The 23,440-nt window shown below is 41.6% G+C and overlaps 1 protein-coding gene across 2 annotated transcripts in view; it reads left to right on the plus strand.

Annotated features, from left to right (window-relative positions):
* Nucleotides 1–23,440, plus strand: part of Smarcc1 (SWI/SNF related BAF chromatin remodeling complex subunit C1) — a 109,371-nt gene that overhangs the window by 485 nt on the left and 85,446 nt on the right. For both annotated transcript variants that reach the window (XM_021171250.3, XM_085828063.1), the window contains exons 2-6: nucleotides 2,936–3,055; nucleotides 6,202–6,287; nucleotides 14,611–14,692; nucleotides 16,550–16,642; nucleotides 21,610–21,679. In XM_021171250.3, the coding sequence (XP_021026909.1) occupies nucleotides 2,936–3,055; nucleotides 6,202–6,287; nucleotides 14,611–14,692; nucleotides 16,550–16,642; nucleotides 21,610–21,679 (451 nt within the window). The remainder of the gene's footprint in view (nucleotides 1–2,935; nucleotides 3,056–6,201; nucleotides 6,288–14,610; nucleotides 14,693–16,549; nucleotides 16,643–21,609; nucleotides 21,680–23,440) is intronic.

A 23,440-nucleotide genomic window follows, 5' to 3' on the forward strand; every position in this document is an offset into this window, starting at 1 on the left:
AGCTCTCTGGGGCCCACGCACTCGCGTGGGAAGCCCCATCTCACTCTCTCTTATGTGCAGGAGAGGTGGAGCTGGACAGAGTCGCAGAGCGTGTGTTTCTGTTCTTTTGTTAGCTGCCTTAGGTGTGTGAACAAAGAGCCCATCCTAATAAAAGTATCTTGAACTTTTGTTTAGAGGCCAGTTGTTGAGCGGCTAGGTAACTGAGGGCTTGCTACCCTGTGTGGATTAGTAGGGGACCTTGGATGACTGGCCTTGTGGATTAATGTAGGTTTAAACCTTGTATTGTACGATTGATATAGGACTATTAAAAGTGTTGGTTTTCCACTTCATTGTACTTTAGGTGGTGTGTAGGGATGTGAGTCAAGCGAGAGCTTAGTTTTTATCATCTATATTTTTTTGCAATGTTAATTTTTGGGGGAAAAATCTTGTGTTTCCCGTACTTTAGAACGCAAATTCTGCTGAGTCAGTTGTTTTACGAAGTCGTGAATTAACCCTTTGTTGATACTTTTAAAAAATTACAACTGTTTACTTTGGAGGGGTACACACAACTCCTGTTTGCATGTCCACTTAAGCAAATCGATTCTCCTCGAACACCATACTGGTCCAGGAATTGAACTTAGATCTTTTTTTTTTTTTTTTTTTTTTCGGAGACAGGGTTTCTCTGTATAGCCCTGGCTGTCCTGGAAATCACTTTGTAGACCAGGCTGACCTCGAACTCAGAAATCAGCCTGCCTCTGCCTCCGGAGCGCTGGGATTAAAGGCTTGCGCCACCGCCGCCCTGCTTGACTTTAGATCTTGATGCTTGTGACAAGTGCTTTTACCCATGTGTTTCCACCTCACTGGCCCCAATAATACCTCTAGTAAAATTTCACCTTTATATAAGTGTTGAAGAATGAATCCCTTAGTTGATATGATGAAACATCCAAAACACTTCCTCTACTCTTAAATTAAGTAGTAGTGGTTACCCCATTGCGGACCCAGAATGGGTGTTGAGATTTGCAAGTCTGAAAATGCAACTCCATGTCCTAGCTCATAGTTGACATTTAACTGTCTCACCTTTCTTAATAGTTGTTTAGTGTTTGTTGAATGAATGAATAGTTAAACTAGGACCTGGGGATTTAAATCAGTTTGTAGAGTGTTTGTTTAGCATGGGTTAGGTCTAGAGTTTGAACCCCAGCACCCAGCAGAGAGCCACCAAAACCAGGCATCGGTGGCTCTCTGCTGCAGTCTTTTGAGAGGTGTGAGCGAGATCAGAAGTTCAAGGCCATCCTTTGTTAGGTAAGAAGGTTAAGACAAGCCTCAAGTACCAATATGGAACTCTGTCTTAAAAAACTAAAAAGGGACAAACTAGTCTGAACCATTTCATTCAGTGTCTGCAGCTTAGTGAAGCCTGATGGGCTTGACAGGGATCTTGGGTTGCTTTGGTAATACACTGGTGTTTTCAGAAGTGGTCATGTTGCTAAGGCTTTGAAGTCAGAAATAGAGTTGACTCATTTCTGCTTGGTGTACCCTACACTGTGTCCTCTTCCTCCTCTCCCTGCTCGCCCGTTTCTGACACCATCTCACTATTTAGTCCAGACTAGCCTCAGACTTAGAAAGAGCTGCCTGCCTGTCTTCGCCTAGGATTGTAGGCATGGGCCACACACTGGTTCATTAATTATTTCTATTGCATGTTACAGTGTATTTAGGACACACAAAGGTAAAGGTTTCTTTGTGTGCAGAACGTGCATGTCAGTGTCCACAGAGGCCAGCAGAGGGCGTCTCATTCCTTGGAACCGGATGTAAACTGCATGATCCGGGTGCTGGGACCTGAACTCTGGTCTTTGGGAAGAGCAGTGAGCAGTCTTTTATCTTCTGAGCCATCTTCAGCACTAGAACAGAAATTTAAATATCAACAATTAATATGAAGCAAATGAGACATGAAAGGTCCCTTTTCTTTCTGCCTGGGCTACATAAGACTTCACTTCCAAAAACAAAACAAAAAACCAAAACTCACTGCTCCGCAGCCCCAGAGCTCTTTTTGTGGGCGAGCATGGTCTTCAGTGCCTTGCAGATCCTGCTTTCAAGTCTAGAGTTCTGGGATTATGAGGACTCCAAAAAAGTTTTGTTTTTAGTTTCTCTGTGTGGTGGTTTTGCCAGCATGCATGTCTCTGTACCACAGTTTGCCTGGTGCATGTATAATCTAGAAGAGAGCTTTGGATCATCTGGACCATGGTTTTGAGCTGCCATGGAGTGCTGGGAATCGAATGTAGGTACTCTGGAAGAGCAGCCATGGACTCAAGTGCTGAGCCTTCCCTCCAGCTCTATCAAAGGTTTTGTAGTTAATTCATTAGTTACACTTCCCTTGTCACAAAACTACTTCCTGTCTTTACCATTGGTTTTCCTTTTTTTTAATGATTTATTTATTTTTACTTTATGTGTATTGTTTTATAACTTGCATGTATGTCTCTGTGAGGGTGTTGAATCTTCTAGTACTGTAGATATAGATGTGAGCTGCCACTCTGGTGCTGGCGATTGAATTTAGGTCCTTTGCGAAAGCATCTTAACCACGGAGCCAGCTCTCCAGCCTGGTGTGTCATGGGTGATTTTCCTGCATGTATGTCTGTGTACTCCATACATGACTGGTATCCTCAGGCCTGAAGAGGTGGTAGGATCTCTAACTGGAGTTAACAGACATTTCTGAACTGTCATTTGGGTGCTGGTAAGAGCATATAGTCTTAATTGCTGAGCCATCTCGTTAGCATTTATGCTCTGCCTTTAAGTCTGTACATGATGTGATTTTATGATTCTTTATAGTGGAGAATGGACTTTGTACACCTAAACTGTGGTGCTATGGCACTGTTACGTAGTAAGTACTAGGAACTAACGTAACATCTCTTCCTCTCCAGCATTAGCTGTACCGGGTTTTAAATCCATGTCTTTCTTTATCTTGCAGTACGTTCATGCAGATGCTCCTACCAATAAAACACTAGCTGGACTGGTGGTGCAGCTTCTACAGTTCCAAGAAGATGCCTTTGGGAAGCATGTCACCAACCCAGCTTTCACCAAACTACCTGTAAGTGCATGAACTTGTTCGTAGGCATCTCCAGTTTCTGTACTTTTAGGTGTTGCTTTTAGTTGATTTCCCTTACTATTGCCGGGCAATATAGGGAGAAGGGAGAACAACTTGTACAGAGGAGGTTTTTGTTTGTTTGTTTGTTTGGTTGGTTGGTTGGTATTTTGAGACAGGGTTTCTCTGTGCAGCCCTGGCTGTCCTGGAACTCACTCTATAGACCAGGCTGGCCTTGAGCTCAGAAATCCGCCTGCCTCTGCCTCTGGGAAAGGCGTGCCCCACCACGCCCTGCTTGTTTGTTTTTGAGACATCGGTCTCACAGAGCCCAGGGCTGGCGTGCAGCTGTCTGTATTAGAGGCTAGCTGTGAACTGTTCCTTTACTTCCTGAGCTGGGATTAGTGGAGTGTGCTGTCATCTTCAGCTTAGTGGTGGAATTCTTTCGGGCTGTGCCATTTAATGTCTTTTATATTCTGCAACAATCATGGAGAAGTAATATTTTTCTGCTATGGTTGCTCTTTGCTGTGTGGTCTATACTGATACTTGTCTGTTAAAGTACTCTATGTGTCTATGTGTGTGTGAATTAAAAATTTTAAATTTATTTACTTGTGTGTGCTTGTATGTGTATGGACACATGCCTGACACAGCAGGCTTGTAAAGGTCAGGCCAGCTCCCAGGAGTCGATTTTCCCCACAGGGAGCAAACTGCTTGGTAGTAAGCGCCTTGACATGCTACCTTCCTTCTCTACCACATGAAGTATGTTTATTAATTTACACGGAGGAAAACATTGAACAGGATGAGTGTCCTCGGCAGTCAGATAACTGGAATACTCTATTGAAGAGCCACAGCAAAGAATGCTTATACAGAATTGGAGACCCTTTTTTTTTTTTTTTTTAAATTGGAGACCTTTTGTTCTTTCTGGTTTTAAGCCTAGGGCCTTGTGCATACTAAGCAAGTTCTGTAACAGTCTGTGACTGGTTCACACTAAAGGTCTGTGATACTTTCTATACTTGTAAAATTATATCAAGGGACAGTGAGGTGGCCGAGCAGATGAAAGCACTTGCTACCCTGCTCTGATAGCCCAGAGTTCCATCTTTGGAACCTGCACAGGGGAAGGAAAGAACACAGTCTCTTAAATCCTCCTTTATGTTAGCGCTTGTGTGCCCTCCCACAAAATAAGTAAATACAGTGTTGTGTTGTGTTGTGTTTTGTTTTTCACACAGGATTTCTCAATGTTACTAGCCCTGGCTATTCTGGACTCACTTTGTAGACCTCCAACTCACAGAGATCCGCTTGCCTCTGACTCCCAAGCGCTGGAATTAAAGTCATACACCACCATTTCCAGCTAATAAATACAAATTTTGTCAATTAAAAATTTTTTAAATGACTATACTTTTAATTTTTATGTACATGTGTGTGTTTCTTTGCGAGGTATGCACATAGTGTATGTGCATATATGCAGGCAAAATGACATACACAAAATAAATCTAATATATATAGCAACATAATATTCAGTGTAGTTTATCAAATGTCACATGATTTAGAGTAAAATCTGTGCATATGTAAAGTACTTTTTGTTTCTGAGACAGTCTCTAGCTATGGCTGTTATAAAGCTTTTTATTAGGTTTTGATTTTGTCTGGTATAATGTCTAGTATAAAGATACACACCTTTAATCCCAGCACTTGGGAGGCTGGGGCAGTTGGATCTCTGAATTCAGGGCCAGCTTGGTCTATATAGTGAGTTCCAGGACAGCCAGGGCTGCACAGTGACACCCTGTCTTAGAAACAAAAACAAAAATCAGATGTGTTTCTTTTCCTCTCACAGTCAGCGTTTTCTCAAATGAAAGTTTTCTGGTTTGTGATTCTTAAAAGGAAGCTGCATGAGAAAGACAGTTAACAGTGTCAGTACTTTATTTTTGGTTTTTATTTTTTTGAGACACAGTTTCTGTTTTGTAGCCTGGCTGTTGTAGAACTCACTCTAAATCGGGCTGGCCTATGCCTTGAGTGCTGGGTTTAAAATTGTGCATCACTGCTAGGTTCCTTCCTGCCAACTATTTATTTACTTTTTTTTTTTTAACATTTATTTACTTATTATAAGTACACTGTAGCCGTCTACAGACACTCCAGAAGAGGGTGTCAGAACTTATTACTACAGGTGGTTGTGAGTCACCATGTGGTTGCTGGGATTTGAACTCAGGACTCAGGACCTTCGGAAGAGCAGTCAGTGTTTGCCTGCTGAGCCATCTCTCCAGTCCCCTATTTACTTACTTCTAAAAGTCTTAAACATTTTTAATTATTTTATATACCCGTGTGTCTGAGTGTATGTCTGTGTGCTTGACTGCAGGGTTTATCGAAATGAGAGGAGAGCCTCGGACTCCTAGACCTGGCATTTTAGTTGTGAGTCACCATTTGGGTATTGATAACCTCAAAAGTAGTGAGTGCTGAGCCTCATTCCAGCTTACTAAATGGGATTTTATTTTATTTACTTGTATATTTCCTTTTGGTTATTTTAAATAGGATTTCTTCCTGCCCATCTGTAAATATAATTTTAAAGGTAAAACCACCTTTCTTTTAGCTTGTTTTGGTAGCTCATTCCTCTGTCTCCTCAGTACTTAGGAGATGGAGGCAGAAAGATTAAAGTTGAAAGTCAATTTCAGCTGCATTGCTCATTTGAGGCCAACATGAGCTACATGTGAGCCTGTTTCTTAAAAAAGGAAGCTGGGCAGTGGTGGCACATGCCTTTAATTTCAGCACTCAGGAGGCAGAGACAGGCGAGTTTCTGAGTTTTAGTCCAGTGTGGTCCACAGAGTGAGTTCCAAGATAGCCATGGCTACATAGAAAAACCCTGTCTCAAGAAAAGAAAACCACAAATAAGATAAAAGTAAAAGATAGCACTATGAGCTAGCCCTTGTGGTTGGAGTGTATAATCCAGGTTACTAGGAGGCTGAAGTAAAAGTTTTAAGGCTTCCTTGGGCTTCAGAGTGAGCTTGAGATTAGCTAGGGTACCTGGACACCAGACCTAAAAAGGAGGCCTGGCAGCATAGTTGACTGGTAGAACTTTTTCTTAGCAGATAGGAGTTTTTAAGCATAACACGAATGATGTTATCAGAACCTTCCTTTTCTTATTCTTTTGTGCAATTTGTGGTTTTTAGGCAAAATGTTTCATGGATTTCAAAGCTGGAGGCACCTTGTGTCACATTCTTGGGGCAGCTTACAAGTACAAAAATGAACAGGGCTGGTAAGTGTTAATTCATTTCTGTTTTGATGTGATGATGATACTTATGTGAAGTCATTCTTTTTATGTAGAGGATTCTGTAGGAATATTCCTGTTAATGACAAGGTAAGGCCTTTTTTTTTTTCTTTTTAATAAGTTTCACTATTTCAGTTTAAGATTCTTTTTCTCAAGTCAGGTGTGGTGGTGTGAACCTTTCATCCCAGCACTTGAGGCAGAGCCAGACAGATCTCTGTAACAACCCCCTCAGACAAAAGCAAAACTGTCTTTCTTAGGGAAATAGTCTGTTTTGGTTTTGGGTACTAGAGATTGAATTGAGGGCCTTGTGCATGCTGGGAGTGTGTCCCTAGCTACAAGGAAATTATGTGCACACACACACTTAGGATAGTTTGGTTGTTTATTTTTTGTTATTGTTTTCAGATGGGGTCTCTAGTAGCCTAAACCCCGCTGTGTAGAGCAGACTGGCTGAGTGGGAGTGCTTTGTAATTTAATTGCACACTTGTGAAGAATTGTACAACTTCTTGTCAGAAGTGGAGTGCCGAGAGGCTTATATATCTGCATGTGGCAACATTTCTTTCTCTCTTTTTTAATGAGCTATTTCTAATGAAATAGCCTTTGTAACACAAACAAATATCAGTTGTTTTTTTCTTTAAGATTTATTTATTATATGTAAGTACACTGTAGCTGTCTTCAGACACTCCAGAAGAGGGCATCAGATTTTGTTAGAGATGGTTGTAAGCCACCATGTGGTTGCTGGGATTTGAACTTGGGACCTTCAGAAGAGCAGTTGGCGACCTTAACCACTGAGCCATCTCGCCAGCCCCGCAAAATTTCTTTCTTTTTTTTTTTTTTTAAGATTTATTTATTGATTATATGTAAGTACACTGTAGTTGTCTTCAGACACTCCAGAAGAGGGAGTCAGATCTCGTTACGGATGGTTGTGAGCCACCATGTGGTTGCTGGGATTTGAACTCTGGACCTTCAGAAGAGCAGTCGGGTGCTCTTACCTGTTGAGCCATCTCACCAGCCTCCCCCGAAAAATTTCTTAGTAACTTGGATTTCTTCTGAAGGATAGAGTTGACTTTTTTGTTTGTTTTTCGAGACAGGGTTTCTCTGTATAGCCCTGGCTGTCCTGGAACTCACTTTGTAGACCAGGCTGGCCTCAAACTCAGAAATCCGCCTGCCTCTGCCTCCTGAGTGCTGGAATTAAAGGTGTGCGCCACCACGCCCAGTTTAGAGTTGACTTCTTTTAAAAAAAAAAAAATCTTGGGCTGGAGAGATGGCTCAGAAGAGAGCACTGACTGCTCTTCTGGATGTCCTATGCTCAATTCCTAGCAAACACATGGTGGCTCACAGCCATCTGTAGTGGGGATCCAATACCGTATTTTGATGTGTCTGAAGATAGCTATAGTGTACTCCTATAGATTAAAAAGAAAAATGTCTTACTTTAAAAGTTGTATTACATTTTTGGGTTGGAGAGATGGCTCAGAGGTTAAGAGCACTCACTGACTGTTCTTCCAGAGGTCCTGAGTTCAATTCCCAGCAACCACACAGTGGCTCACAGCTATCCAATGCCCTCTTCTCATGTTTCTGAAGACAGCTACAGTGTACTCACATACACACAATAAATGTAATGTTCTCTTCTGGCATGCAGGTAAACGTGCAGATAGATCACACAGATACATAAAATAGACAAATGTTTAAAAGTTTTATTATATTTTTATATATTTACATATGGCCATGTGCCTGCCGTGGTGCACTTGTGGAGGGCAGAAGACAATCTGGGAGTCAGTTGTCTTCCACCACATGGGTTTCAGGGCTTGAAGGCCGTTCTTTAGGCTTGGTGCCAAATCCTAAATCTACTGAACATCTTCTATGGCTCAAAGTTAATGTCTGACATTGTTAGCTGAAAAATACCAAAGGGAATTCTTTTTACTGTGTATATAATTGTATGTATGTGTGAGATAAAATATGATTATTTGATATGTGACTATAATATGATGTTTAAGTGAGGGAAATTGGGTTTTAATTGTGCTGGAGGTAGGGTATTGAACATATTCCTTTGCTATGCTATACAAAGGATCTCCTGTGTTCTACGCCCCCTAGTCTTATTGACATTAGCATATCCGTAACTTTAAATATTTTTATTTTATTCTTTTCAAGCTGGATGATGAGTTCACAAGTATTTAATTTTTCAATTTTTCTAGGGTCTGGAGATACGGGTCAGTGGGTAAAGGCAGTTTACCTAACTGACAACCTGCATTCAGTCTCCAGAACCTACAGGGTAGGAGAAAACTGAGTCCTGCTACTTGTCCACCAGCCCTCACATGTGTGTTGTGGCCTGAGCTGCCCAACACACAGGGGCACACAAAGGAAATACATGCAAGAACAACAAAAAGTAGAAATCTAAAATAATTTCGTAGTAAATATTTCAACTTCATAAGACAGATTTAATGACGTTTTCAGTTTGAATGAAATTATAGACTATTGATTTACTTATTAATTAATTAATATTAATTTATGTGCCTATAATCCTAGCATGTGCGAGGTCAGAGGCCACCCATCCGAACTGTCCCATGTTGCAGACCACCTCATGCTCTTTTTGTCTTCATTGATGGACTCCTAGGCTCTGCTTCCATTTTAGTTTTTTGTTCTGCAAATTTGGTGCACTTACCATTCTATTTATTTATTTATTTATTTGACTGTTGTGTTTATACCATGACTCAAAGAAAAAAAAAGTGTATCCTGTCTCAAAAAACATGTATGTATATAATATACACACAGATGACATCCTGTGTGCAGTGGGCTCCCTCTGTTCATCTGGATGTGACTCAGCTTTCCAGGTGTGAGGGGTAACTACGCGCTGAGCCATCTTTCTGGTCCCTCTTATTTACATTTTTGTAATACTCATAAGCATTGCAAATGTTCCTTAGTTCTTTTTCTGTCTTTCATCCATGTTTTGATTTTGGGTTCTTTGGAGATGGATACAGATGAAGACTGGAGTGCCAGGGTGTGTGTGTGTGTCTCTGTGTGTGTCTCTGTGTGTGTCTCTGTGTGTGTCTCTGTGTGTGTTGGGTGTTGCAGGGGTCACAGTTCTGAGATGGATAAAGATGAGGACTGCAGTGCTGGTGTGTGAGGTCGAGGAGTTTGAGGCAGACAGTTAGTTTTGGGGGTTTTTGTTTGTTTGTTTTGTTTTTGTTTTATTTTTTTTGTCAACCTGACACAAGCTAGAATTATCTGAAAAGAAGAAACCTTCATTGAGAAAATACCCCTTTTTTATTGGCCTATAGTAATCCTGTAGGGCATTTTTTTTTTTAATTGATGTGGAAAGGCCCAGCCCACTTTGGGGACAGTCTAGAGGTGAAGAGGTGACAAAAAAATAAGAAAGCAAACTAAGCCATAGGGACCTGAGCAAACCATAGGAAACAAGCCCTGGTCTCAGCTTCAGCTCCTGCATTGGACTCTAAAGCTAAACCCACACTTTCACTCATCGATGAACCCCTTATATCCCGATCTCTTTACTGCTGCAGACTCAGCATGCTTACCTAGTGCTCTACTGCTAAGCCACACCCCTTCCATCCCCCTCTGCTTAAAAAATATATTTTTAATGTTTCTAGTCTAACACACACACACTGCAGGCTAGGCATTGAACTTAAGCCACCAGGGCACATTCTTGGGATTGTTGGGATTATAGTCCTGAGCTACCAGGTTCAGCCTCATTAACATTTCTGCCAATGATTTTATTATTTTATTTTATTTTATTTTTTGGTTTTTCGAGACAGGGTTTCTCTGTATAGCCCTGGCTGTCCTGGAACTCACTTTGTAGACCAGGTTGGCCTCGAACTCAGAAATCTGCCTGCCTCTGCCTCTCAAGTCCCAAGTGCTGGGATTAAAGACATGCGCCACCACGCCCGGTGCCAGTGATTTTAAAGAGTTCTGTTTCTCAAGTATCCCGTTATCTTTTTCTTTTCCTTTTCCTTTTTCTTTTTCTTTACATCTAAGTACACTGTAGCTGCCTTCAGACCCACCAGAAGAGGGTGTCAGATCTCATTACAGATGGTTGTGAGTCACCATGTGGTTGCTGGGAATTGAACTCAGGACCTTTGGAAGAGCAGTCAGTGCTCTTAACCACTGAGCCATCCCACCCCCCCCCTTTTTTCTTTTATAATCTTTGTAATTAAGATCTAGTTTTGTTCTGTTGCTGTGTTTTAGCTACCATTATACTGCTGTGAAGAGACACCATGACTAAGGCAACTCTATAGAAAACATTTGAATCGGGGCTTGCATGCTTATCATGGGAAGTAGACAGACAGGGTGCTAGAGCAGTCTAGCTGAGAGCTTTACATCCTGATTGTCAGGCAGCTGGTGCAGAGCGTCACTGGGCCTGGTATAGTCTTTTAAAACCTTAAAACCCATAGATACCCAATGGCACACCCTCTCCAGCAGTTATTTCACTAGCTGGGGACCTAGAATTCAAACATAGCCTGTGGGTGCTTTTCTCATTGAGCCACAATACAGTGGTTAAATCCTCGAGCCAGAGTGAATTTGGAAATGGTTGGGAAAGGTTTATTTGTTATACATTACTAGAGCATAGCCATGGGCTAATCTGATTTGAGCTATCTCTGAATTCTTCAGTGACTGTAGGCAGTCAGGTGACTCCTGATGCTGATAGGGCAGATGGGATGATATCTCACTGCAGTTTTAGTCTCTCTTCTTTGATGGATCGGGATATTAAGTTTTTTCATGTTGGCCATTTGTATGCTCCTTCCATTTGGGTCTTTTCCCATTTTAAATTTAGATTTTTATTTCAGTTCTTCATCATAAACTCTTTATATTAACCTCATCAGATATTCAATCTCTATTTTCTCTTTTTTTGTTGTTTTTGTTTTTGTTTTTTTTTTTTTTAAGATTTATTTATTTATTATATGTAAGTACACTGTAGCTGTCTTCAGACACTCCAGAGGAGGGCGCCAGATCTCGTTGTGGATGGTTGTGAGCCACCATGTGGTTGCTGGGATTTGAACTCTGGACCTTCGGAAGAGCAGTCGGGTGCTCTTACCCACTGAGCCATCTCACCAGCCCCTGTTTTTGTTTTTTTAAAACAGGGTTTCTCTGTGTAGCCCTGGCTGTCCTGGAACTCACTTTGTAGATCAGGCTGGTCTTGAATTCAGAAATCCACCTGCCATTAGAAAAATGATCCTAAGATCATTTTTATTTATGACAGCTAAATTTGTTTTGCTTTTTAAATTTCCTTTCTGTTTGGTTTTTTGTTGTTGTTTTAAATAAATGTAGTCTGTAACTTCATTTGTAGCTCAGGCTGACCTGAATTGGCAATACCAATCTTTTCGGTTTTTTGAGACAGGGTTTCTCTGTGTAGCCCTGGCTGTCCTGGAACTCACTCTGTAGACCAGACTGGCCTCGAACTCAGAAATCTGCCTGCCTCTGCCTCCCAAGTGCTGGGATTAAAGGCGTGCGCCACCATCACCCGGCCTTCAATCTCTATTTTCAAACAGTGCTCCAAGATGTCTGTCCTGGCACTGGTTTATAATCTCAGTGTGGGGATAGAAGGATGAGGAGGAGGTTAAGGATCAGCAGCCAAATGGTGATGTTGAGGCCAGCTTGGAACATATATAATCTGTTTCCAGGAACATAGTTCTCTGGATTGTCATCCATGAGGAGTGGTCATCTGCAACTTGTCTTTCTAGCACCAAGATAGTTGAGATCTTTTAAGTTGTAAGGAGTGTATCTCCTAAACAGCATACTTTAAATGTTGCTTTCTTCTCCCTGTGTGAATACCTGTTTCTAGGATGCGTCTCTAGGCTTTTCCCACCCTTTGTTTCCCCGATAACCCACCCTTTGGGTTTTAAGGTCTCATACCTTACCATTATCATTGGAAATTCCTTATTGATTTTGATCACCACCACTACCCAGTTTTAGTGAATTTTGTGTTTTACCTTCTAAAGCTTGACTGTAGAACCTTTTATGGATCTACTTTTTTTTTTTTTTTTTTTTTTTTTTTTTGGTTTTTCGAGACAGGGTTTCTCTGTGTAGCCCTGGCTGTCCTGGCACTCACTTTGTAGACCAGGCTGGCCTCGAACTCAGAAATCCGCCTGCCTCTGCCTCTCGAGTGCTGGGATTAAAGGCGTGCGCCACCACGCCCGGCTTGGATCTACTTTTATGGTAGCTGTTTCCTGGGATAAGAATGCTGTCTCTGGCAGGGCAGTGGGGCAGATTTCTGAATTCCAGGCCAGCCTGGTCTAAAGAGTGAGTTCAGGATAGGCAGGGTTACACATAGAAACCCTGTCTTGAAAAAGTCAAAAAAAAAAAAAATGCTGTCTCTGAGGACTCTTTCATTATTGATTCCTGCATTAACTTTTCTTTTTTAAAGATTTTACTTATTTATTCTATGTATATGTATACACTGTAGCTGTGCAGATGGTTGTGAGCTTTCATGTGGTTATTGGGAATTCAATTTCGGACCTCTCTTGACTCCAGTCAACCTTGCTCGCTCCAGCCGGCCCCTGCATTAATTTTTCAAACACTAGAGATACATACATGCTTGGGAATTTGCTGGAATTAAGAATATAATTTTAGCATGGTTTATTGAAAAATTAACATTTTATTTTTTTATTTATGTATTATGTATGTATTCTGGGGTTATATATATAGGTCTCTGGGGTGTATATACATGTGAGTGTAGGTGCCTATAGAGCCTGAAGAGAGCACCAGATCCCCTGGAGCTGGAGTGACAGGCATTTGTGAGCCACCTGATCTGGGTGTTTAACCAGGCCGAAGAGATTAGCATAGTTTTCATCTTCCTTTGCAGAGTTGTGAACCATTGTTTTATTTGACTTCCACATATGTGCTGTGGCACCCATTTGTGTGGTCATACTTTCTGTCTTATAAAATAACTAAAATTTCTTTTTGTTTTTCTGAGATAGGGTGTTTTGTTGTTTTATTCTATGTAAGTACACTGTAGCTGTTTTCAGACACACCAGAAGAGAGCATCAGATCTGATTACAGATGGTTGTGAGCCACCATGTGGTTGCTGGGATTTGAACTCATTGCTCCTAACTGCTGAGACACCTCTCCAGATCCGTGTTTTGTTGTTTTTGGTTTTGATTTTTTTGTTTTTGTTTTTGTTTTTCGAGACAGGGATTCTCTGTGTAGCCCTGGCTGTCCTGGAACTCACTCTGTAGACCATTCTGGCCTCGAACTCAGAAGTCCGCCTGCCTCTGCCTCCCAAGCATTGGGACTAAAGGCGTGCGCCACCAGGCCCGGCTCTGGTTTTGATTTTTATAGTGTTAGCTGGTCTGAGACTCACAGATTCGCCTGCCTCTGCCTCCTTAGTACTGTGATTGCAGGCATGTCCCACCATGCCCAGCAGCACAGTAACTAAAATTCTTGTGTGTGTGTTCATGGGCTCAGGCATCATCCATGGAGACGTAAGAGGACAACTTTTGGAGTCTGCTCACCTACCATGAGGACACTAGAGCTAGAACTCAGGCTGTCAGCCTTATCAGCCAGCATCTTCACGGCTAAGCCATTTTGCCAGCCATAAACAATAGTGTGTGTGTGTGTGTGTGTGTGTGTGTGTGAGAGAGAGAGAGAGAGAGTGTGTGTGTGTGTGTGAGAGAGAGAGAGAGAGAGAGAGAGAGAGAGTGTGTGTGTGTGTGTGTGTGTGTGTGTGTGTGGTGAGTGAACTTTTCTATTTTTCTATGTTTGCATATGTGATTCCATGTCATTAAATCTGTGGAATAGTAGTCGGGCAGAGGCAAGCGGATTTCTGAGTTCAAGGCCAGCCTGGCCTACAGAGTGAGTTCCAGGACAGCCAGGCTACACAGAGAAACCCTGACTCAAAAAACAAAAACAACAACAAAAAAAATCTGTGGGATAGCATTACTTTACATTTCTTCCCTTGTAGTACTTGGGGTTGGATCCAGTCCCTTTTATATGATAGGTAAGCATTGTATCACAAGCCATGTCCCCAGCCTTGAGAACTACTTTTCTATATTATGTGATGTATCTTAGACTGAAGGAAAATAGGAATTCATAACATTGGCACATTGTTTTGACTGGGGTATATCTTTACAGAAAATTTAGCCATTTTTTTTTAACATGTGTGTGTGTGTCTGTGTGTATCTGTCTGTGTGTACGTCAGGACAATTTGGGAGTCTGATATTTTCTTCCACTGTGAATTCTAGGGATGGATGACTCATCTTTGGGGTTAGCTTTCTAAACCTTTTAAATTCATTTAAGTTAAGTTCCACAATGAAATTTCCACTTATAAGGCTGAAGATAAACTTAGTAAAGCTTTTTTTTCTGTTAGGCGGAGATTTGATCTTCAGAACCCATCCCGAATGGATCGTAATGTTGAAATGTTCATGAACATTGAGAAAACATTGGTACAGGTAAGTTGGAGACTTAGACCTTGTTGTCTCTGTCCCATTCCCTCCTTTGCCTCATCTTTCCTCTTTCCCATCTGTCATGTTTAATCCCAGGTCAGCCTAAAATTTCTGCCTCAGGAGTCCCTATTCCTAAATTTAGATGCATAAGTCACTACCTCAACCTAAAAGTTTAATTTACCCTAATATACTTCTAATTCTTTTTTTTTTTTTAAGATTTATTTATTTATTATATGTAAGTACACTGTAGTTGTCTTCAGACACTCCAGAAGAGGGAGTCAGATCTCATTACGGATGGTTGTGAGCCACCATGTGGTTGCTGGGATTTGAACTCCAGACCTTTGGAAGAGCAGTCTGGTGCTCTTACCCACTGAGCCATCTCACCAGACCCAGCTGGTACTCTTAACCACTGAGATGTTTCTCTACCTCAGCTTCTTGAGAAAGAATCTCTTAGTGAACCTGGACCATAGCTGTTTTGGTTAGTGTATGGCAGGAAAGCTCCTTGAATGCTAGCTTGTCTCTTACACATTGGAGACATCAGTTTGAACTACAGATGTGTGCCATCACTCTCAGCTCTGTGTGAACACTGAACATTCAGAACCAACTCCTTATACTTATTCAGCACTTGACCCATTGAACCATCACGCTGACCAGCTGACCTACCTTCCTTCCTACCCCCCCCTTCCTACCTCCCCTCCCTTCCTTTCTTCCTTTACTGTGGTGTGAGAATTGAGATAGTCTCACCATGAAGCTCCAGCTGTCTTGGAACTCAACAGAGATCAGCCTTCCTCTGCCTCCTGAATGTCAAGATTAATGGCCTACTGTCTCTGACCTTGCTGTATTTTAGCAATAATTTCATTCAAATGATTATCAGAATCCTTTGTCTAGCTGCAGAAGGGATCTGGGGATGATTTTAAGTAGCCTGCTGAGCCATCTAGGTTTTATTTTGAGATAAGATATCATATTGTTTATGATCTGGCCAAGCATGGGGGGACAAACCTTTACTCTCGCAGTCATGGAGGCAGAGAGAGCTGGATCTCTGAGTTTGAGGTCAGCCTGGTCTACAGAGAAAAATCCATGGCTTCATAGAGAAACGCTGTCCCCCCTCCCCCCCCCCCCCAAAAAAAAAAGGTTGTTTTGTATGTTAAGAAATGCAGGTTTTGGGACTGGAGAGCTGGCTCAGTGGTTAAGAGCAGTGACTACTCATCCAGAGCTCCTGAGTTCAATTCCCACACCCACATGGTGGTGGCTCACTGTCACCTGTAGTGCAATTCAATGCTATCTTCTGCTGTGTCTGAGGACAGCTACACTGTACTCATATAAAATAAATAAATCTTTTATAAAAAGAAAGAAATGTAGGTTTAAATATCAACTTTAGCCATTAAGCTGACGGGGGGGTGGTAGTGGATTTTTGGAGGGGAAACTAGGAAAGGGGATAACATTTGAAATGTAAATAAAGAAAATATCTAATACAAAAAGAAAATAGCTGGGCAGTGGTGGCACACGCCTTTAAACCCAGCAATTGGGAGGCAGGGACAGGCGGATTTCTGAGTTCGAGACCAGACTGGTATACAGAGAGAGTTCCAGGACAGTCAGGGCTACACAGAGAAACCCTGTCTCGAAAAACAAAAAAGAAAAAAAAAGATAATCAATGATGACCATGAACTATGAGATGGCTAAATGGGGAAAGGCACTTGATGGCCTATATGGCAGAAACATGCTTGTCTGATGACTACATGTGTGCCCTGGTGCACACTCTCCGCATGCAGTTAACATAATAAATATGCTATAAGAATGATGACCGTCAGTGGACATCATCTCAAGATCATTTGAATTTCAAAGTCTGTCTTTTTGTTTTCTCAGAACAACTGTCTGACTAGACCAAACATCTACCTCATTCCAGACATTGATTTGAAGTTGGCTAACAAGTTGAAAGATATCATCAAACGGCATCAGGTAATAGACACGATTGCTTTAGTGTGGTGGTAGTAAGCCTTTAATAAGTGCCAGAATTTGCCCTTTGTACGTGTCTACCTTGAAGGAAGGATTTCTCAGAGTTCCCGTGTACCCTGATGGGGACATTCAGTATTTACTGGGATGAGTTTAGGACAGTCTTAGATTTTGCTTAAATAGTTAAAAGTGGCCCAGCCGGGCGTGGTGGCGCACGCCTTTAATCCCAGCACTTGGGAGGCAGAGGCAGGCGGATTTCTGAGTTCGAGCCCAGCCTGGTCTACAGAGTGAGTTCCAGGACAGCCAGGACTACACAGAGAAACCCTGTCTCGAAAAACCAAAAAAAAAAAAAAAAAAAAAAAAAGTGGCCCATATAACCTGTTAGTCAGAATGTAGGAAGTCCTGATAGTCTGTTCGCCCCCCCCACCCCCACCTGGCAACTAGTTGTATATTTTATTTTCTTTTTTAAGATGAGTGGAAAAAATCTGTCTTCCAGGCAAGAATGATAGCGCGTGCCTGTAGACTGCTTGAGAGGCTATCGAGGCAGCGTAGCAAGACTTTCAATAAGAAAACTGCTCCCTGAAGCTAGTGCTTTATCTTATTTATTTCATTTTAAGCTGAGCTTTTCTTGTTGTTGTTATTGTTTCCTGCAATGTTGGTTTCACCACAGTGATACCTATGACAAGTGAGGATATCTAGGTACAAGAGCATTTTCTGCAAAATGTCACTTATGTGACAGGGTTTCCCTAAGCTCCAGAATTGTTGGTTCAGAAGCCTCATGAAATACCTTCTTTTTCCTGCTGTAAAAAAATGTGTCTTAGCTCTAAGTAAATACCTTACATGCCTTAGAAGCAAATAGTTTTCATGTAGATAAAGCTCTTTGTAATTATAGATGTTGTAGACTTTCTCTCACAAGTAACATACTTTTTTGCTTTTTCTTTCTTTTTTTTTTTGGTTTTTCGAGACAGGGTTTCTCTGTATAGCTCTGGCTGTCCTGGAACTCACTCTGTAGACCAGGCTGGCCTTGAACTCAGAAATCTGCCCACCTCTGCCTCCCAAGTGCTGGCATTAAAGGTGTGTGCCACCACTGCCCGGCGTAACATACTTTCCAAAGACAGAAATATAGTTTATGTCTTAGTTAGGGTTTCATTGCTCTGAAGAGACACCATGATCACGTCAACTCTTATAAATAACAAGATTTAATTTAGGCTGGCTTACAGGTTCAGTAGTTCAGTTCATTATCATCAAGAAGAGAGCATGACAATTTTGAGGTAGGCATGGCACTGAAGGAACTGAGAGTTTATTCTCTTGTTTCAAAGGAGTCTAGAAGACTGGCTCTCACATGGTTAGGAGGAGGGTCTCATTGCCCAGACCCACAAGTGACACACTTCCTCCAACAAGGCCACATCGTATAGTGCCACTCCCTGGGTCAAGCATATTCAAACCTCCACACTATAGTATTATGTAATGTTTAAATAGTACAGTGTGTTGTCAGGTGGGGCTTGGATGTCCTCGTCCTGGGAGACTTAAGTACTACTACTTTTGTTGTTGTTGTGTTTTTTTGTTTTTGTTTTGGTTCTGGTTTTAGGAGACAGGGTTTCTCTTGTGTAGCCCTGGCTGTCCTGGAACTCACTTTGTAGACCAGGCTGGCCTCGAACTCAGAAATCCACCTGCCTCTGCCTCCCGAGTGCTGGGATTAAAGGCGTGTGCAGTACTACTGCTTTTAACCAATCAACCTTTTCTCTCTTGGAGTGTTTGTTATGTGATAGTCACATGGACTTTAACTTCCTATGCTTGTAAAGGGCCTGCTTGTTCTTGCTTTTTAGCTGAAATTAGGAATTATTTCTACAAATATTTCTAGAGGCACTGCTTATTTTTGTAATGTTTATTATGGCTTGCTTATTTATTAAATAAGGTGTAGTGATTACTTTCCAAGGATACTCTTGAAAGAGATACTAGATTTTCTAGTTGGTTTCATAAACTCTGCAAGATGCTGCCAGAGTTCAAAACCAGGACTTCATATAATGCTTGCCTCTTGTATTGAGTTTTAACTTACTCTAGCTCTGGTGTCATAGCACTGTAGGGAGTCACTAGTAATACACTGTTCTTGAACAGTAGTCATCACAACTTCAGTGGAACTTTTTTTTTAAAGATTTATTTATTATATGTAAGTACACTGTAGCTGTCTTCAGACACTCTAGAAGAGGGCGCCAGATCTCGTTACGGATGGTTGTGAGCCACCATGTGGTTGCTGGGATTTGAATTCTGGACCTTCGGAAGAGCAGTCAGGTGCTCTTACCCACTGAGCCATCTCACCAGCCCCCGGAACTTTTTTTTTTTTTTTAATTTTTTTTTATTACGTATTTTCCTCAATTACATTTCCAATGCTATCCCAAAAGTCCCCCATACCCCTCCCCCCCCCCACTTCCCTACCCACCTATTCCCACTTTTTGGCCCTGGTGTTCCCCTGTTACTGGGGCATATAAAGTTTGCGTGTCCAGTGGGCCTCTCTTTCCAGTGATGGCCGACTAGGCCATCTTTTGATACATATGCAGCTAGAGTCAAGTCAGTGGAACATTTTAAATGAGTTAATGGCTAACACTGAAACAATCAATGAATCTATTAGAGGCAGGGTTTTACTATGTAGTTCTGGCTGCCTTGGGATTAACTGTGTAGAACAGATTGGCATTAAACTCACTGAACTCTCTCTGCCTCTGGAGTAATAGGGAAATAAAAGGCTTGTGTTATGGAACCAGACTTAGTAATTTTAAATGTTTGTACATAAGAGTACCTGTTGAGACTAGAAGAGGACCGGACGTAGTGGTGCACTCCTTTAGTCCCAGCACTTGGGAGGCAGAGGCAGAAGCAGGCAGATTTCTGAGTTTGAGGCCAGCCTGGTCTACAGAGTGAGTTCCAGGACAGCCAGGGCTACACAGAGAAACCCTGTCTTGAAAAAAAAGAGAGAGAGGAGAGACTAGAAGAGCGCATCAGGTTTCCTGGAATTGCTCATACAAGGATGCTGGGAACTAAGGTCCTTTGCAAACTTAGTTGAACTCAGGATTTGAACAGCAGAGGGTGCTCATCACCCCTGAGGCATCTTGCTTGCCCAACAAAAATATTTTTTAAAGGTTTATTTATTATATGTAAGTACACTGTAGCTGTCAGGCACACCAGAAGAGGGCATTGAATCGCATTACAGATGGTTGTGAGCCACCATGTTGTTGCTGGGATTTGAAGATTTGAACCTTTGGAAGAACAGTCAGTCTTAGCCACTGAGCTGTCTCTCCAGCCCCCACAACTTCGGATCAGACTCCTTTTTTTTTTTTTTTAAAGATTTATTTATTATTATATTTAAGTACACTGTAGCTATCTTTAGACAAACCAGAAGAGGGCATCAGATCTCCATACAGGAGGTTGTGAGCCACCATGTGATTGCTGGGATTTGAACTCAGGACCTTCGGAAGAGCAGTCAGTGCTCTTAAGCCCTGAGCCATCTCTCCAGAGACAATTCTTTGTTGTTGTTGTTGTTTTGTTTGTTTTTTGAAACAGGGTTTCTCTGTATAGTTCTGGCTGTCCTGGAACTCACTCTGTTTATCAGGCTGGCCTCGAACTCAGAAGTCTGCCTGCCTCTGCCTCCCAATGTTTCCAGGCGTGCACCACCACTGCCTGGGTGACAAAATTCTTAAGAGAGAACTATTAGTTTATTATTCCTCTTCAGGATGCAGAGGCAGCTCAGGGGTTAAGAGCACTTTTTGCTATTGGTTTTTGGGGTGGGGTGGGTTGGGGTGGGTTTTTTGTTTGTTTGTTTTTGTTTTTGTTTTTGTTTTTTAGACAAGGTTTCTCTGTATCCCTGGCTGTCCTGGAACTCACCCTGTTTACCAGGCTAGCCTCGAACTCAGAAATCTGCCTGCCTCTGTCTCCCAAGTGTTGGGATTAAAGGCGTGTGCCAACATGCCCAGCACTTGTTGCTGTTGTTGAGGACCTGGATTCAGTCCTCTGCAGTCACACAGCAGCTCACAGCCATCTGCAGCTCTAGTTCTAGTTCATTTGAAGTTTTCATCTGACTTCTGTAGGCATCAGGAACATGTAGTGGAAAGACAAACACAGGCAGAGCATTCACATACATAAAGTAAATCTTTTTTAAAGAATCGTGGTGTAGAAAGATTACTCAATTCCTAGCCATCACAACAATTTACTACCTCTGTTTCTTCAGTTCTTGGGGATCTAACACCCTCTTCTGTCTCCCTGGGCACCAGGTGATCAGGTGGTATACCACCATACACGCTGGCAAAACCCCGATAAACATAAAATTTATTACTCCACTTCACAGATGATATGCACCGAATGACTTGCTATGTCATCTGAGTAGTAGAGCTGAGAGTCAAATGCCGTAGTGACAGGCTCCCTGTCCACTTCTGCACATTGGCTCACACTTACTGGCTGTGGATATTCCTTTCCCACACTCTGACAGCCATTCAGAAATGAGAACCCAGTGAGTCTGAAATTCTTACTTAGGAGGCTCATAACTGCTTTAGGTAGTTCTAAAGATTTTTATTTATTTTTTTTAAAGATCTATTTATTTATTATATGTAAGTAAACTGTAGCTGTCTTCAGACACACCAGAAGAGGGAGTCAGACCTCATTACAGATGGTTGTGAGCCACCATGTGGTTGCTGAGATTTGAACTCAGGACCTTCGGAAGAGCAGTCAGTGCTCTTAACCAACCGCTGAGCCATCTCTCCAGCCCCTCTAAAGTTTTTATATTTTAGTTTTCTACAGATAAAGTGGCGGTATGTTTGTTTGGAATAATGAGTAAATACTCATTTTTTAAGGAGAAATGTAGAGGGTGCCTTGAGTTTCTACTTGAATACTTGACTTTTTCTTGTTTGTGTGGTATCAAGAATGAGCATTTGCTAGTCTAAATGGTTTTCTTGCCATGTGCCTTATTTTTATGTTATTTATTTGCTTTGCAGGGGACATTTACTGATGAGAAGTCAAAAGCTTCCCACCATATTTATCCATATCCTTCCTCACAAGAGGATGGTAAGTTAACTAACTGTTGGTTGTAAGCTCTTTAACACATACTTCGTACCGTAGGGTATAAATAATGTAGGCTTCTAAAAAATAATAAGTACACCACCATTTAACATAGAGTTCTTTGTTTTCTTTAACGTATCACTTAGCTGATATGTTACTCTGAGATTGGACCACTTGATTCTTTTAGAAAGTGAGGCTCAACCTCTGCTGTTCAGTATTCTAACCAGTTAGATTTTTTTAAAATGTAGCACCAATTTTATAATGTTGATGTTTGCTGTGAACTGATAAAATGCAGGGATATCTGAGACAGAAGATTTTTGACTGCCACAGAGTTGAACAAACTCTGGTTAGATAACTCTAAATGAGGCAGGGTTCCATATACATCAGGCTGGCCTTGAACTCTGCGTAGCCAGAGACCTTTATGCCCTCAGCTCCTGAATGTTGAGAGTGTGTGCTGTTGGGTATAGGGGTAGGACTCATTACCCAGTCGCTGAGCTACCTTCCCAGCTGTTCTCTCTCCACTATGCACCCCAACTTTTTTTCCCTCAGTTTTAAAATTTGTTTGGTGTGTTATATGCATACACGTGGGAACCCTTGTGCCACAGTTAACTTCTAGAGGCCAGAGGACATAGACAGCTTATGTGAATTGGTTTGGTATGTAGAGGGTCCTGTGATTCAAAGTGAAGTCAGTTGCATTGGCAAGAGTATGGAATGACTGAGCCATCTCATTGTCCCAAATGTTTCCAGCCTTAAATCTGAACCCTTAACATTAAAATGGTGGGGTTTTTTTCTCTATTATTATTGGAAGGATCTCACAATGTAGCTCATGTTGGCTTTGAATTGATTAGGGTTATTTTTGTTTTATTTTATTTTATTTTATTTTATTTATTTATTTATTTATTCATTTTTGAGACAGGGTTTCTCTGTATAGCCCTGGCTGTCCTCGAACTCAGAAATCCGCCTGCCTCTGCCTCCCAACTGCTGGGATTAAAGGCTTGGGCCACCACCACCCGGCTGATTCCTATTCATAAATCCCTGAGACTGACTCACTTTGGTTTGTCTCCTCTCTTTGATTTGATAGTTCAAGTGATCTATTGTCAGCTTCTTTCATTTTGTGTTTGAATACACCTGTTAATAGTTAATTTTTTGGGCAGTGGTAGCACACACCTTTAATCTCAGCACTTGGGAGGCAGAGGCAGGCATGTGTCTCTCTGAGAGTACAAGGCCAGTCTGTTCTACAGAGTTTCAGAACAGTCAGGGCTACACAAGAAACCTTGTCCATCCCCCAAAAAAAGGAAAAAGAAAAGAAAGAAAAGGAGAAAAAGAAAAGAAAGAAAATGGTTCACTTTTATCATTGATTGTCTTTTCTGTTAATGTGTTAGGGTGGTTTCTTCTTGTTTTAATTTTCTGATTTTTGTTTAAGACAAGGTCTTGCCATATAGCCATGGCTATCTTGGATCTTGGTATTTTAAATTTCTTTCGTGGCCCTTTTGATTTGGTTTGGTTGGTTGTTTGTTTTTGTTTTGTTTTGGTGTTTTGGTTTTTGCTATTCTAAATTGGTTTCTCTGTGTGACCTTGACTGTCCTGGAGCTCGTGCTTTTGATTACCAGGCTGGCGTAGTCTTTGGGGATAAATTCAGGGGACCTAAGTCAGTTTTCACTAGTTTTAGAACCCAGAGGTTCGTGGTGGTTCAGTGTTTAAAGCCATTTGTTGCCAAGGCTGGTAACCTGAGTTCCTTCCCTGGGACCCACATGGTAGAAGGCAAGA

This window comes from Mus caroli, unplaced genomic scaffold (assembly GCF_978045245.1).
Source record: "Mus caroli unplaced genomic scaffold, Mus_caroli_1 scaffold_11, whole genome shotgun sequence".
In the NCBI taxonomy this organism is placed as follows: Eukaryota; Metazoa; Chordata; class Mammalia; order Rodentia; family Muridae; genus Mus; species Mus caroli.